Source organism: Amblyomma americanum, chromosome 6 (genome assembly GCF_052857255.1).
Source record: "Amblyomma americanum isolate KBUSLIRL-KWMA chromosome 6, ASM5285725v1, whole genome shotgun sequence".
Lineage (NCBI taxonomy): Eukaryota > Metazoa > Arthropoda > Arachnida > Ixodida > Ixodidae > Amblyomma > Amblyomma americanum.
The window spans coordinates 88,235,035-88,248,302 of record NC_135502.1 but is presented as its reverse complement, the minus strand read 5'-3'; the positions used below and the strand labels follow the sequence as shown (position 1 = coordinate 88,248,302).

Below are 13,268 nucleotides of genomic sequence, written 5' to 3'. Positions count from 1 at the left end.
GACACCCATTCAATAAACATCGTAACACACCTTTGACATGACACTAGGCATACAGTGCTCATTAAATATTTGTGAAGCACAAAAAACAAGCAGCAGAACATCTAGCTAAGGCTAAAACATGCACAACATCTAAACAGCTTATATTGCTGGATACCACACAAACTTTGGTATTAAATGCGACACCAAATGTGTGCATAAATACACATCAAGCTATTTCTATTACGTGCACATAAGTCATCTGACAGCTTCACACACTCTTTACAGGCAGTGACATCATCCACCATGCTTGTTTCACACTATATAAACAAAAAAGAAGAATGAAGCATTGCATTCGGGTGCTAATAGGGCATGCCACTCAGGTGCAACCGAACAAATGTGTGCATGTATGTGCTCGTACTTAACATCCATGCAAACATTTATGTTGTACCTTTCCTGGACTCACTTCCGTTTCAAAAGATGATTGAGACATTAGAGACCTACTTCTCTCTTCTCCTGGCTAGCACATGTTAGTTAAGGAAGGAAAAGAAAGAAATGATGAGGCACACCAGGAACATAAGCCTGAGAAAGTCAGGTGTCACAGAGCACAAACAGGGGTTAGTGTGTTTTAAGTTTTGCTAGACTACCTTGCAGTGTTTACTCAGCAGTAAGCAAAACAGGCACAAGGCTTCCTGTAGGAAAGCTATAAAGGAAAAGTTGTAATATCACAACTTTCATTTCGCTGAGTAAAGGAAAAGTGAGGAGAATGCCGGTTACCTAATGCCGATAATGGCAAGCAAAGGTGCAAGGCACGTTTCTGTACTGTTCAGGACTATATTTCATTGAAAACAAACTTTTAACAACCTTTGGCTTGAAATTTCATGAGGGGTGTTCATGTAACACCACAGTTGTCGGCAGATTACGGCTGTCTGGCCCATTAGAGGTTCATAATGCTGCACAATAATCTGCTCCATCTCACTTGGAGCCCAGTATTGGCACAGCTTTGTGCAAACAGAAACAAGAGCTAAGTCATAACTTCATTAACTACACACTATGTGCAGATGCAAATGAGGTACCATACTATTACTACCAAGTTGACATTTACTCAAGAGGCAATTAGCACAGAAATTTCCACATTAGTATTCCACACTAGAAGTGCAGAAATCACGTCCCAGCTTTGAGACACAAGCTCCAAGCTGAACACCACGACTGAACAGCACTCATCAGTACAGCCATCCAAATATATATATATACAAATCGCCCCACCAAAAACTTAAAGACAAATCAAGACCCGTTATTATATTAAACACAGCAGCAAAAGTTAAGGAGGAGATGCTACATGAAAGCACACTGCAAACATGAGGAAAAATGCATGCACTGACAACGATCGCAGCAGTAAAACTTTGGTTAGTAGCAAAGTGACTGCTGTTAACACAATGCTTCCCCTGAATTTCAGAAAACAGTAAACAATCATGCTACTTAACAAAAGCATACCCTCTGAAACAAGCACAATAAGCTGACCAATTCTAAGGTCAACCCTCACACATTTAGTGGCTACGAACGAAGAGGAAAGTTCTTAATAAACGAACAAGAAGGCTTGCACATGTAACTCTGCACTTTTAGTTTTTACTTTCCAATACTCAGCATTTCATTTGGCTTTTTCATTTCTTGCCTGCAAGAAAGGTGTCTTTCTTTTGTGAATACTTTCTCCACAAAAAGGCACACTAGCTTTATCAGCAGACTTTTTTTTCTCATCACACGTAGCAATGGTCCCTTTCAGTAAACATCTTGTTTCAAAATAAATGTTTACTTCTAACTCATTAAATAATGACCTCACAATCCCACACTTTTCAAGACATGCACAGTACAATGAAAAATGCGTACTTTTGCATACTTATTGATTGCATAAGGACTGCACAACAATGCAGTGTTACCGTTTCACCAAATGCAGTGTTCCGAGCGCTGGCAGTGGCGCTGGCCACATTTTACACAGTAAATACTTACGAGTCTCTTAAAGACTTTAGTGGGAACGTGGCTCCCTTTAATATAAGGGCTGTCATATTTATTCACTTGATGATGAGATCGCTTTCTCTCTTGGATGGCAGGAAGCTCAATCATAATCCTCTGATCAGACGCGCAAAACAAGACAAGACCCCTTAAGAGGTGAAACAAATGCAAGCGTTGGTCCAATCTAACGCACTGCGAACATAGCGAATGCGTTACTGAAAAGCGAACCCAATGCCTCACACAAACATTTCAAGAATCTGACAACCCTGGCGAATGTGAAAACCATCAGCTACGTTTTGCCCACTGCAGGACAAAGGTCTCCCCATTTATCCCCAATTAAACCTGTCGTAAACCAGCTGCAGCCACCATATACCCAAAACTTTCTTAACCTCCTATCATATTTGCAAACCACATGGAGCAAGGAAGCATTGTTTGGCACCATATCTACATGAAAAAAGCCAGGCAAGCTCAAAGTTGGTAGTGTGCTACGAGTTAGTTTGTTGTGCGTGTCTCTGTAGGCACCAGCGGGTGACTCAAGGGACGGGGGAAAAAAGTGCACCCCGCATTCCGAGGTAAGCTCGCTGCTATATGCTGCTGTGGAAGGAAGAAGGGTTGCGGCAAGCACAGGGGTACGACTAGAAATAGTCTTCCCATCTAAAGGACATGCTGCTGCGGCGATTCTTTGTTAACCGTGTGCCAAGGCAACTTTTGAGGTGTCAATCATTGCTGAGTTGGCCGCCGATGCATGTTAGCACGCCTGCCTCATTCTGTTTACCTGCGTTCCCACAGACTGGGCCTTCTTAGGGGAACAGAGTTTGTTGGATGCCGCCCCAAGAGAGGAACGACGGCGAGTCTAGTTAAGGAGACAGGAGCTGCGATCAGGGGCTCAAGACATACAAGGCAGAGGACAGGGTCAAGCATGGTGCTGACCCTGGTCCAAAGAGCAAGGACAAGAAATAGCTCAGCTTAGTGCTAGCTAGCACTGACCAGGCTAAGAGAGTTTTGTGCCGACCACTTTGACTAATTTGTAAATAACTCTGCAAATAAAGAGCACATTAGTGTCCGGAAAGTCTGACTGCTCCGTTGTAGTTAGTGTCGCATCCAAAACCGAACCGCGTTTCTACAAGAACCTTTGTGGAACATCAACTACAAGTTCAAAGCTTTCTACACAGCAATAGAACACCCGTGGCCCACATCTATACTCCCCGAAAATACATTCTATCACTGTTCTCATTAACAATACTGACACAACTCACCAGGACATGTCCCCAATACATCTCCACACATCTCATCAATACATCGACAGCCTTACTGCCTCTGCTGCAGAACAAAGGTCTTGAAGCAGACAAACCGCTAGCACCTCATGTCAACCTTTTCCCATTCCTAGCTTATTAATGTTCTTATCTCATCTCTCTGATATAATTATAATGCTCTGCCGTCCTTTCCCTCAGCTTGTTTTCCCGTCCCTTAGTACCCCACTCTGTTGACAAACTTGGCGCGTAGGTGATACGGTATTCACAGAATGAAAAACAGCTGAAAAAAATGCGCCATTGACCAGTGGCCACACAGTTTCAAAACATACCTTTGATCTTATCACTCAGCTAAGAGCTCAAAAAAGCAACATCTCAAACATGAAAGGAGGGACAAGCTCTGTCTCCAATCCTGAACCAAGTCAACAGGTCAGTTTGCATGCATTCATGTGCACATTAAACAGTACTAGGAACAAATAAACACTAACCTTGTAGGAGATGTCTACAGTTGTTTTGTTTACCATCCAGAAAGGACAGTACAGTCCCAACACAATGCAGTTGTTGGTCGTTTCAACATGCATGCCCAAATCCTGCAAAATTGTGCATTTTCTTAAATAAAGTCATCATAAGTGACCAGCTAAAATGGTTTATTTGCCTCATGGTATCAAGAAGACCAAAAACAGAGCACAGTGTGAAGCACGTTTCACAGCACTAGAGCAGCAAATGTTTGCTTTCAAGCGACATGCATTCTTGTGCAATGTTGCTCTCAGCTGTAGTGCAGAAGTTATCAAGATACTTCATGAATACAACCAGCAACCACTTTAGCCAAATCTTGTACCAGACGCCAAACGCTGTTGCTATCAATCCTCGTCTGCTTTGCAAACTAATAAAGATACAGTATAACACAGATTTTATCAATGCTTCTCAGTAATATATTTAGCTGCTATATTACTGTTTTCTTTTAGCTGTGCCTTAAAAAAATATAACAAAATATACTTTTTCACTGCAGAGAGAATTGGAGAACAACATTTTACTATTTTCTTTTACCTGAAGACCTGGTGTCCTACCATTCTATTGTAATGCATTTATGTTAACAATGAAGAAAGCACAATAGCTAAGAGATCAAAAGGAACTAATTTGAAGACTGAGCCTTACCATCTGAAGGCCTTCAGCAGTCTCAAAAGTCAACACTGAGAGTTCATCCATTGTAGCTTCCAAGAGCTTTGAGCAGGACCACTCCATGTCTCTGTATCCGAGCAGCTAAGATAAAAATATTACAACAGAAAAATGCACATCAGATTTAATTTGCACTTCAAGAAGACCAGAAGCAATTTTGCCCCTGTGCATTTTTTTCCTCAGTTCTCTGTTACTCTGCGCTGACTTCTGTTGCAACAGGATATCATGTGAGGATGAAGGCATGAGTGTGAACACTGTTTAGCCACTAACATGAATTTCCATAGCTTCACCTACACAAGTAAAGGGGACAAATAATGTGATGAATGCTTCGTTAAATCCTTATTTTTCATCACTGCCATCAACATCATCAACACTACTGACAACAGCAGCAACAACGCTGGATCCACCACAGAACAAAGGCCTCTTGCAGTGACATATCAATCAGATCAGGACTTGGCCACCCTTGCGTAAATAAGTGCTCCCTCTCACTAAACTAAGTTATTCAACTAAAGCAAACATACAAGTAAAAATAATTTGCATTTGGGAGTAATCTGTCCCGGCACAAATGGTAAAGGTGGCAGTCACCTGAAGCAGAAGAGTGGATTCTCCGATCTCTGCATTCCAGAGCTCCACTCCCTGTCCAGCTTCCAAACAGAACAATTTGGACATGTTCTGAAAGAAAATAGAAGGGCAAAGCACTTCAGTAATTTTTAATGGACATAAACGGGGAGGGGAAGTGTGCAGACACTGACAATATTGACTATCTGATTTCGATGGACTTGTCTTATATAGCTCTCGCTGTAAAAGGGTGCTGCAGAGTTAAAGGCATCTCTCACACAGGCACAGCATAATACCATAAACGCAAGCACAGGAAAGCCGTCTTACCTCTAGTTTGACGTAGAGGCTGCAGGAGAGCAAATTCCGTACAAGCACCGTTGGCTGCAGTTCAATGCTAAAGAGAGGCATGGTTGAAATCTTGCCAACACTCTCATCGAACTTCACAGATTCAGTCTTTCCTGACACCTGCAAGGGTCCAAGAAAAGATAAATTTACAAAGCAGCACGCTGAACAAGCACCAGCGATGCACAAAACAATGCATTTAGTGAAGACAGCCGCGAATGCACTGAAAATTATAAAGAGCTGGCTATCGAACAGCCCCTTTCAGCAAGTTCTACACAAACCTGCAATGCGCTTGTATGACGTCAAACATTTGGTGACAACTGGGAAGTAACTAAGTCGCCGATCGAAAATTCAGACCCCGATTTTTTTGGACATGCTTGGTTGCTTGGACTTTCGCAGCGCTGTGACATGGCTTATACAGCCAATGTGTAAGAACACATGAAATATCGGAAACAGCGCAAGTGACTGCTCGATTTTTTGGACCTCATTCACATCCCACCCCTCGCCAATACCCAAGCCGCCATCTAGTAATGTGTAAGTGAAACCTCGTTAATTCAAACTGCAATGAAGATCGAAAACCTGATCAAACAAAACAAAATTCAAGCTAGAAGGGAGCCTTTTAAAATGGCAGGGTTGCTATTCTCTGCGGGTTGGCACATTGCGCTCGCGTGGTTTCGAATTTCTACTGTTTTTGGATGTCACTCACTGCACAAACTTGAACAGTAGTCACAGTTCGCACAACTCATCTATGCAGAGTCTTTCATCCCAAATACGAGAAGAGGTAGCAGCGAAGCGCATGGGAGGGGCTTCACAAAGGTGGTGAGTAGTGAGACTAAAGTTGGTTGTTTCTTATCTTCCCACTCACATTTATGTAGAAGAACTTTGTCTTGTCTGCCTTGGAAGGACACTGCAGAACACTGTTCTGTGTGACATCCAAGCTCTGGGGCTTCCAAACAAATGGTTCCATGGACATTCTATACCTGGAGAAGCACAGGAAATGTAAACGTTGTGTAAACGTTGCTGGTTCTTTATTTAGTTTCAAAAGTATTAATCTTATAAAACCATACAGTAAGATGTGAGGATCTAAAGCCCATCACCGGGAGATACATGCAGTGCATTCAGCACCACCACAGCCAAAACTTAGTGAGAGGGATGTGACGTTTCCAAAGTTAAAGGCAAAGCACACGAAAGAAAAAAAGGTTCTAGCCCTGCCCGCATTCTGGACATTTTTAGAGTGACAGCAACCTTTGACTGAGGCAGAAAATAAATGACCACACTGTTGTTATGCTCACAGAGACCCATACACACACATGTGGATTTACATGACAGACTTGCTCCAGCTCACTTGAGATGAACTGATAACAGTTGCATCGATTCATACTTGAATGGATACAGAATTATGAGGATGCAGGAACCACGTAAACTCGTTGAGTTCCAGAGTTGCATCTGAGTCACGAGTGAATATGAGCTCGAGTAGCAGGTAGATTTCATCAGTGAGGTCATCGACTTTTGATCAGACAGCACCATAGCACAAATATGAAAATAAAGCCTTTGGAAATATACCAATAGAGCATCGCCAGACTGGTTTGCATATGATGATTGAGGGCACTTACTTTTCACCTACAGGCTTGAAGAAGAGCTCATTTGTCTTTGTGTAGAGAGCACGAACAGGTAGGTGAAGAACTTTGTGTGGATCGATCACACCACATAAGAACACTTCGGATACTTTTTCGCCTTCGACCAGATAGTACACCTCTATTGGAACTGACAGGTGATTTACAATCTGCACAGAACGACAAAAAAAAAAAAAAAAACAGCACTAATGAGAGTCCATTACAAGAAGCACATGGGAAAGGCCCTGTGTTTTCAGGCTTTAATTCAAGCGGTAAAAATCGCATTATTTTTTTGAGCAAAAAATCGTGTAGAAATTGAGTTTCCTTAATCTTTTCCACACTTCAGCAAGCAAAGTACATTAAAGATGTTTAACTATTAAGTTTTAGCAACGGCAACCAGGCATGATCATATACAAGGCACTGCATATGTTATGCAAGTTCAAGTTTCACACGATTCATTGAATCAATAGGCAGCATCACCTTGCAGACTGAATAGATCATGACAAGCTTGGAGCCGTAGTGGGATGTGGTGTCCACAATGAAGGCCCAATCATCACCCGGGTAGGTCTTGATGGGAAGCTTGAAGTACCTCTTGTCGGCATAGGTCACACACACTTTCCTCACTGCGGATACACCAGCCTCCTTGATCTGTGCCAAAAAATATAAGGAGGGGAAATAAGGCAAAACCACATTAAACCATGGAATCTCAGCCAATCTAAAGGTTGCAACTTAGCAGTCATAAACTGCTTCCCAAAAATGAACTCGCACCCTAGTCTTGCATTCAAAAACATTATTTTGCAAGCAAGAAAAGTCTTCTTGTTCACTTTCTCAGCACAGCCATCATCTCATTGCAGTTAAACTGTAACCTTGACAATTGAGACGCCTTGTCACTATGCCAGCTTTTAGCAGATAAAATTCCGCCCAAAGGCAATTTTGAACCCCCTCTCCAAATGCAATGTAAACTGCAAATAAACGAACAGAGTTCATCTATATGTTTCATGAACTTACCACAGAATTATTTATTTGAACCAAATATATTTGAATGCAACATGCTTTCTTTACTGACAAAAGAAGTGGGAAGTCAACTCTCATATTATAACTGAATCAATATCACTAAAAAGGTGAATCATTTCATTCCTGTTGCACCCAGCAAAGACGATCCTCGCATTACAATTGTGGGTGCGCTACATTTCGACAACTATGATACTATTTATTGGACAACATCACGAGGAACACAAAATCAGTCATCCCATCTGCCTGTCGTTTATACCAGATATCAGAAAAATATATGCTCGCTGCAAAACTTTCGGTTCGCAGTGAGGTGCTACTAATTAGCACTTCATTCAGCCACTGTATTCGGCAATTATACCCTCATCTCCTCCACTACAAAAACCAATGGCAGGTTTCGGGAATTTAAAAAAAATGGCATGGCGTTAGTGGGCCAGGAACCACAGCTCTTGCTTCGCCCTCAAAGCTGGAATCAACACTCAGCTACCACTATTCTCAGCATTTAGATAAAAGTACAATGAATAAAAACTTATCAAGAGAAGGCAACATAATAATGTGGCAAAATTAAAAGGTTCACATGAATGTTACGAGCTATGAGGTTTCCTCTTGTTAAATTTATTACTTTTTTTTCATAGTGACAAGTACTATGCTTTAAAGTTCCTCCTCTAAAACTAATCGCGTCAGGTACAACCACCTCTTTAACTAAAAAGACCATCCAAGGTCTTTTTACCATGCTCCTGCACACTATGAGACTTTCAGATAAAGAACTTCTTCCTCAAGGGTACTTTATGGCAATATACCAAGCACTCCCAATTTTAGCCAAGTCATGTTCACATCCATTTGTCTCCCTTCATTACATCACGAAGACATGATGGCAAGAACTTCCAGCAATGTTGATGGAAAGTGATGCAGGAAGACCAATATGGTTTGTCTTGAACTTCTCAGGTGACTAGTTTCAACACATCAGACATATGCGAGGCTGACTAAGTTGCACAAGCCAGTGTGTTATATCGGCGAGTGAACGGTTTCAAGTAAGCACAAGATAACAAGTTTGTAGATACACACTAAATCAACTAGCGTAGGCATCAGCTGCTATAACCAAATGCAGCACAACAGGTATGCTGTGCCACAACACGAGAATTTTACTGGAGGAACTGAATGAAGAATAACATTTTTCATAACGTTGAGTGTTACATTGAAGGCTTAAACTCACTTTGCTTTTACACACAACAACCTCGTACTGGCACATCGCAAGCAGGACACCGTACCTGAATGGCGAAGTTGGCCTCGGTGACATTCTGCTGGCTTAGCTCCACCAAGGTGCCAGAAAACCTGCCTTTCTGCTCAGTGCTGGTCTCCCTGAAGGTCAGCTGCACCATTGCATCAGGCTCCAGGATCACCTCATCAATGTCATCATCGACGTTAGGGGCAGCAACCTAAAAAAAGAAGCACGGGTCAAACTCTGGTCAGCTTGGATGCAGAAGATATTTAAAAAATGCAACGATTCACAGCATGAAGTTTTCACTGTAAACTATCAGTACTTGAGCTTACACGGAACGGCGTTCCCTCGAGGATAACATGAACGACAATGCCCAGGTAGTTCTTCACAACATAAGGGGCATCCAAGCGTTTGTGCTCTATGGGCGTCTTCACCAAGGCAGCACTGAATGCCTGTCAAAAAGAGCAGTTAAATAAAACAAGGTAAATAACCAGTTGGTCCATTTCACTACAAACAAACAATGCCTGTGGAGTGTAGAATGGCAATATTTGGCTTCAGAAAAGATGTCAGCCATAACCTATCAAACATAACAGCTGCATATGTGCTTCCAAGGGTTTGCTCCTCAGAGGCCATGCCATCCTAGGCATCAAGATTTCACTCTGCATGTGACTAATTTTACGCTGCCACCAAGAACAGTTCTCTTCGACAGTCTCACAAGGGACAGACTGAGCTCTGGAGCTCGGTCAGTGCAAGCTTCTTCAAATTCATCGCTTAAAGCCTGTGATACGCAGTCTGTAAGCATTGCACTCTTAAAAGAACAAAACATCTCCAGGTTCCGGAAAATCTGGAATGGCAAAGCCAGCACTATAATTTTATCATGCACAGCTAAAGGACGACATGCTTTGCATGTATGGAATGAAGCAACATACATAATGACATGTCCTATTATCAACAAGCCATTACAACACAAAAAGTGTCAGCTTTAGATGCATGCCTACACTACATCCCGTCACCTGATTGGATGAGGTGTTCAAGGCACATCAAGAACAAGGAAACACTTACCTCTCCGAGGTCCTTGAGGACCTGCAGAGTGGTCTGGGACACGGTCACCTCCAGTGTGTCCTCGACGAGAAGCTCGATCGAGAACATTGGGGGCTGGTTGGCTGCATTGTGTTGCTCCTCATCAACCAGGTGCTTGTCGATCTGCACAACACAAAGCTCAGCATTAACAAATGAAAAAAAGGCCACCGAAGCAGAGTTAGTAATAACACAGGCACCTTTGGTGCTCGTAAACAAAGCAGCACATTCTCAACGCAAGCAAAAAATGAAACTTTAGGAAAAGGCTAACCAATGAGAAAAATATGAAAGGCATACATAATGCAAGCAAAACAATTTACCAAACACTTTTCAAGGAGCAAAATGTTCTTTTGGACAATGTGATGATTCAATCTACAAGGGGACTGAAATATGTTTGAATTATGTAGAGTTCGAATTAACAAACATATTTTTAATACATTCAATGACAGGGCCAAACAGCCCGCAAAAATAAACTGGAAGATCAAATTAACTCTTTCGTTACAGCAGTCATAATAACTGAGATTTTGAACCTGCTGCCAGAAATTCAGAACGGCGCTCCTGGACAAGCTACACCATCTAATTAGCTTCTATAACACCACCTCTTTGGTTTCAGTTTTGTTTTGTTTTTTCATTTTCTAACATGATGAGGCGACTTGAAAAATAAAACCTTGACCGGACGAAGTATAGTGCAGCGTATTATGTACGCAGCTTAAAATCACAAAAGTGACAGCTAAGAACATGCGCACCTTTTTGTAACTTTTTTTGTAATCAATTTCTAGCTCAGTGCAGTGGCTTATTTTTGTCTTGATTGTATTTTTTACGTTACCAGCATATTTAATAAATACATTTTCTATAATTTTGCACACAACTCTGGCGCTTTTTCATTCGGAAGTATAACCAATAAGCTACAGTTTGATGTATTACAATGCGCAGTGCATTTACCACTACTTGAAGAAATCATTTTTATTTTAAAACACTCAAAATCTGTCATTTTCTTGCACCAGCGAAAGAGTTAAGGTGTACAACTGGATAATGTGTACTATTCACATGAATTCCAAGTTGCTGAGGAATGAAATAAAGCTCAATTTTTCAACGTACATGTGCAGTATTTTTCAGAAGTCCTTTTTGTAAGAAACATTTTCATGTAAATGTGCATGCGGAAATTTAACTTTAACTGGGGATCTAAAAAAAAAGAACTAAATGCTTTAGTGCAAAGACTTTTGAACATGCCAACATAAAAAACTTGTGCACTTTCTTCTTTTTATCTAACACCTTAGGATTAACTTTAAGAGGACGTTAACTGTAATTACTCGATAACTTTACTAGCTAGTTTAAAATAAAACACTGTTCTGAAATTAGCATAAAAAGTTACACATCTGTGACAAATTTGGCCCCATTTCACAAATAAATAACGAAAATAGTTTAAATTGCTCCATCATAATGTGCTCCATCATAATGACTCATTTTGACAAGATTTTTAGCTATACTGTGTTGGCGGGAAACTAGACTACAATGTCTAAACTGTTTAGCTTACAGCAGAGTTTGGTGCTCTGTAAAGAAAGAAAAAAGCAGGAAAGAGCCACACACAAGCACACACCTACCTTCAGAGCAACCTCCCAGACCTTGCGGCCTCCAGTGACTTCAATAGGCTCCACCAGAGGCTCCCACACAGCCAGCTTTTCATTGTAGTAGAAGATCACGGACCCCAGGAAACCTCGAAGTGACATCTGCAGAAGCAAATGCCAAAATACCGCAGTCTCTCTAAAGAATGAACTATGTGATAATAGTGTATTAATGCATTTTTGCCCTCTTTAGAACCGAAAACAATCTTCTTGAGTAATGCCACATTGATACAGCATATGAGCAGCTACCATATATTGCCACGTATAGATCACCCGCAAATATAGGACACCACCTTCTGCGTCGGTTATTTCTTCTTCTTTCTAGAAATAGTTTCACCATTCCGGCGCCAATGTTACCCCGTTTAGTGCAGTGGCCTAGTGGTTTGAGCATCCGCCTCGCATGCGGGAGGTGCGGGGTTCGATCCCCAGTGCCGCCAGGTACCAACCGGTGATATAATGGGTACAAGCTTTCCCCTGGTCTAGTACTCGGCTTCTTTAGGGTGAAATACTTGGCAAACGGGTTTTTGACCCCACCTTGAGAAGACGAAAAGTGCGACGTTTAGTGAGAAAGCACTAATCCGGAGGTTCAGAGCCTAGCAAAATAATCTAGTGCATGTTTGTGCACCAGGCTGGCCTAATGCCAGCGCTCCATCCTGCGGCCCTGCCCACTGGTCATTCGTCTTCTGCATAGCACAAATCCGTGCTTATGCGCTGATTCGAATGTTGTAGACATTCTCTGTAGTTTTTGCATTAGCACATTACAGGCTGCATACTGGTATGCTGTCTGATCATGCAGTAGACATTTCTGTGCACACCATGTTCTTTTCATATGGCATAGAGTCAGTCTAATTTCTTTCATTCCAGTTGCAAAGACCATACACTATTTTGAAAAAATAATGGCACCAAAATTTGCCTGCTTATTTTTTTTTTGTTTTTTTCGTACTGAGCAGATATTCAATACATACTTCAAGGCATTTCTTTCATAATTTTTATAAGAAAATTTCAACATCCACCTACTGCTAGAAAGGTTCCAGTACAACATGAAGTTGGTTAAATAGAAAACCACAAATTCTCCTGAAAATCAAAAAGAAAAAAGTGCACTAGATCTACATTTTTAATCAAGCAACTTGAGATACAATGAGGACTTTATCATTTCCCGGTCAAAATTATTGCCTTCTTACGTTTTTTATTACATTTACATTTACCAGAAAGTTAGCAAAACCTGAAATTTCATGCGACATCATCCAAAAACCAAGACCTTAAGCAAATAAACAACTGGACAGTACTAAGCAAAATGAATGAATAATATTACTAAACTGGTGATCTAAATCACTCACAAACACATAGTTGTCTTGACAATTGACCACTACATCAGTAAACAAATACTGAGTCAATATGATAGTGCAGCAGAATGTCCAGA

At 41.3% G+C, this 13,268-nt stretch overlaps 1 protein-coding gene across 1 annotated transcript in view; it reads right to left on the bottom strand.

Moving 5' to 3' along the window:
- Vps13 (vacuolar protein sorting 13C) overlaps positions 1 to 13,268 on the bottom strand; it is a 111,144-nt gene that overhangs the window by 31,522 nt on the left and 66,354 nt on the right. The window contains exons 41-51 of the mRNA XM_077627537.1: positions 11,828 to 11,953; positions 10,212 to 10,352; positions 9,482 to 9,601; positions 9,199 to 9,366; positions 7,403 to 7,570; positions 6,923 to 7,092; positions 6,175 to 6,289; positions 5,295 to 5,432; positions 4,995 to 5,081; positions 4,389 to 4,493; positions 3,722 to 3,823 (exon numbers count right to left, since the gene is read on the bottom strand). Coding sequence (XP_077483663.1) covers positions 3,722 to 3,823; positions 4,389 to 4,493; positions 4,995 to 5,081; positions 5,295 to 5,432; positions 6,175 to 6,289; positions 6,923 to 7,092; positions 7,403 to 7,570; positions 9,199 to 9,366; positions 9,482 to 9,601; positions 10,212 to 10,352; positions 11,828 to 11,953 — 1,440 coding nt within the window. The remainder of the gene's footprint in view (positions 1 to 3,721; positions 3,824 to 4,388; positions 4,494 to 4,994; positions 5,082 to 5,294; positions 5,433 to 6,174; positions 6,290 to 6,922; positions 7,093 to 7,402; positions 7,571 to 9,198; positions 9,367 to 9,481; positions 9,602 to 10,211; positions 10,353 to 11,827; positions 11,954 to 13,268) is intronic.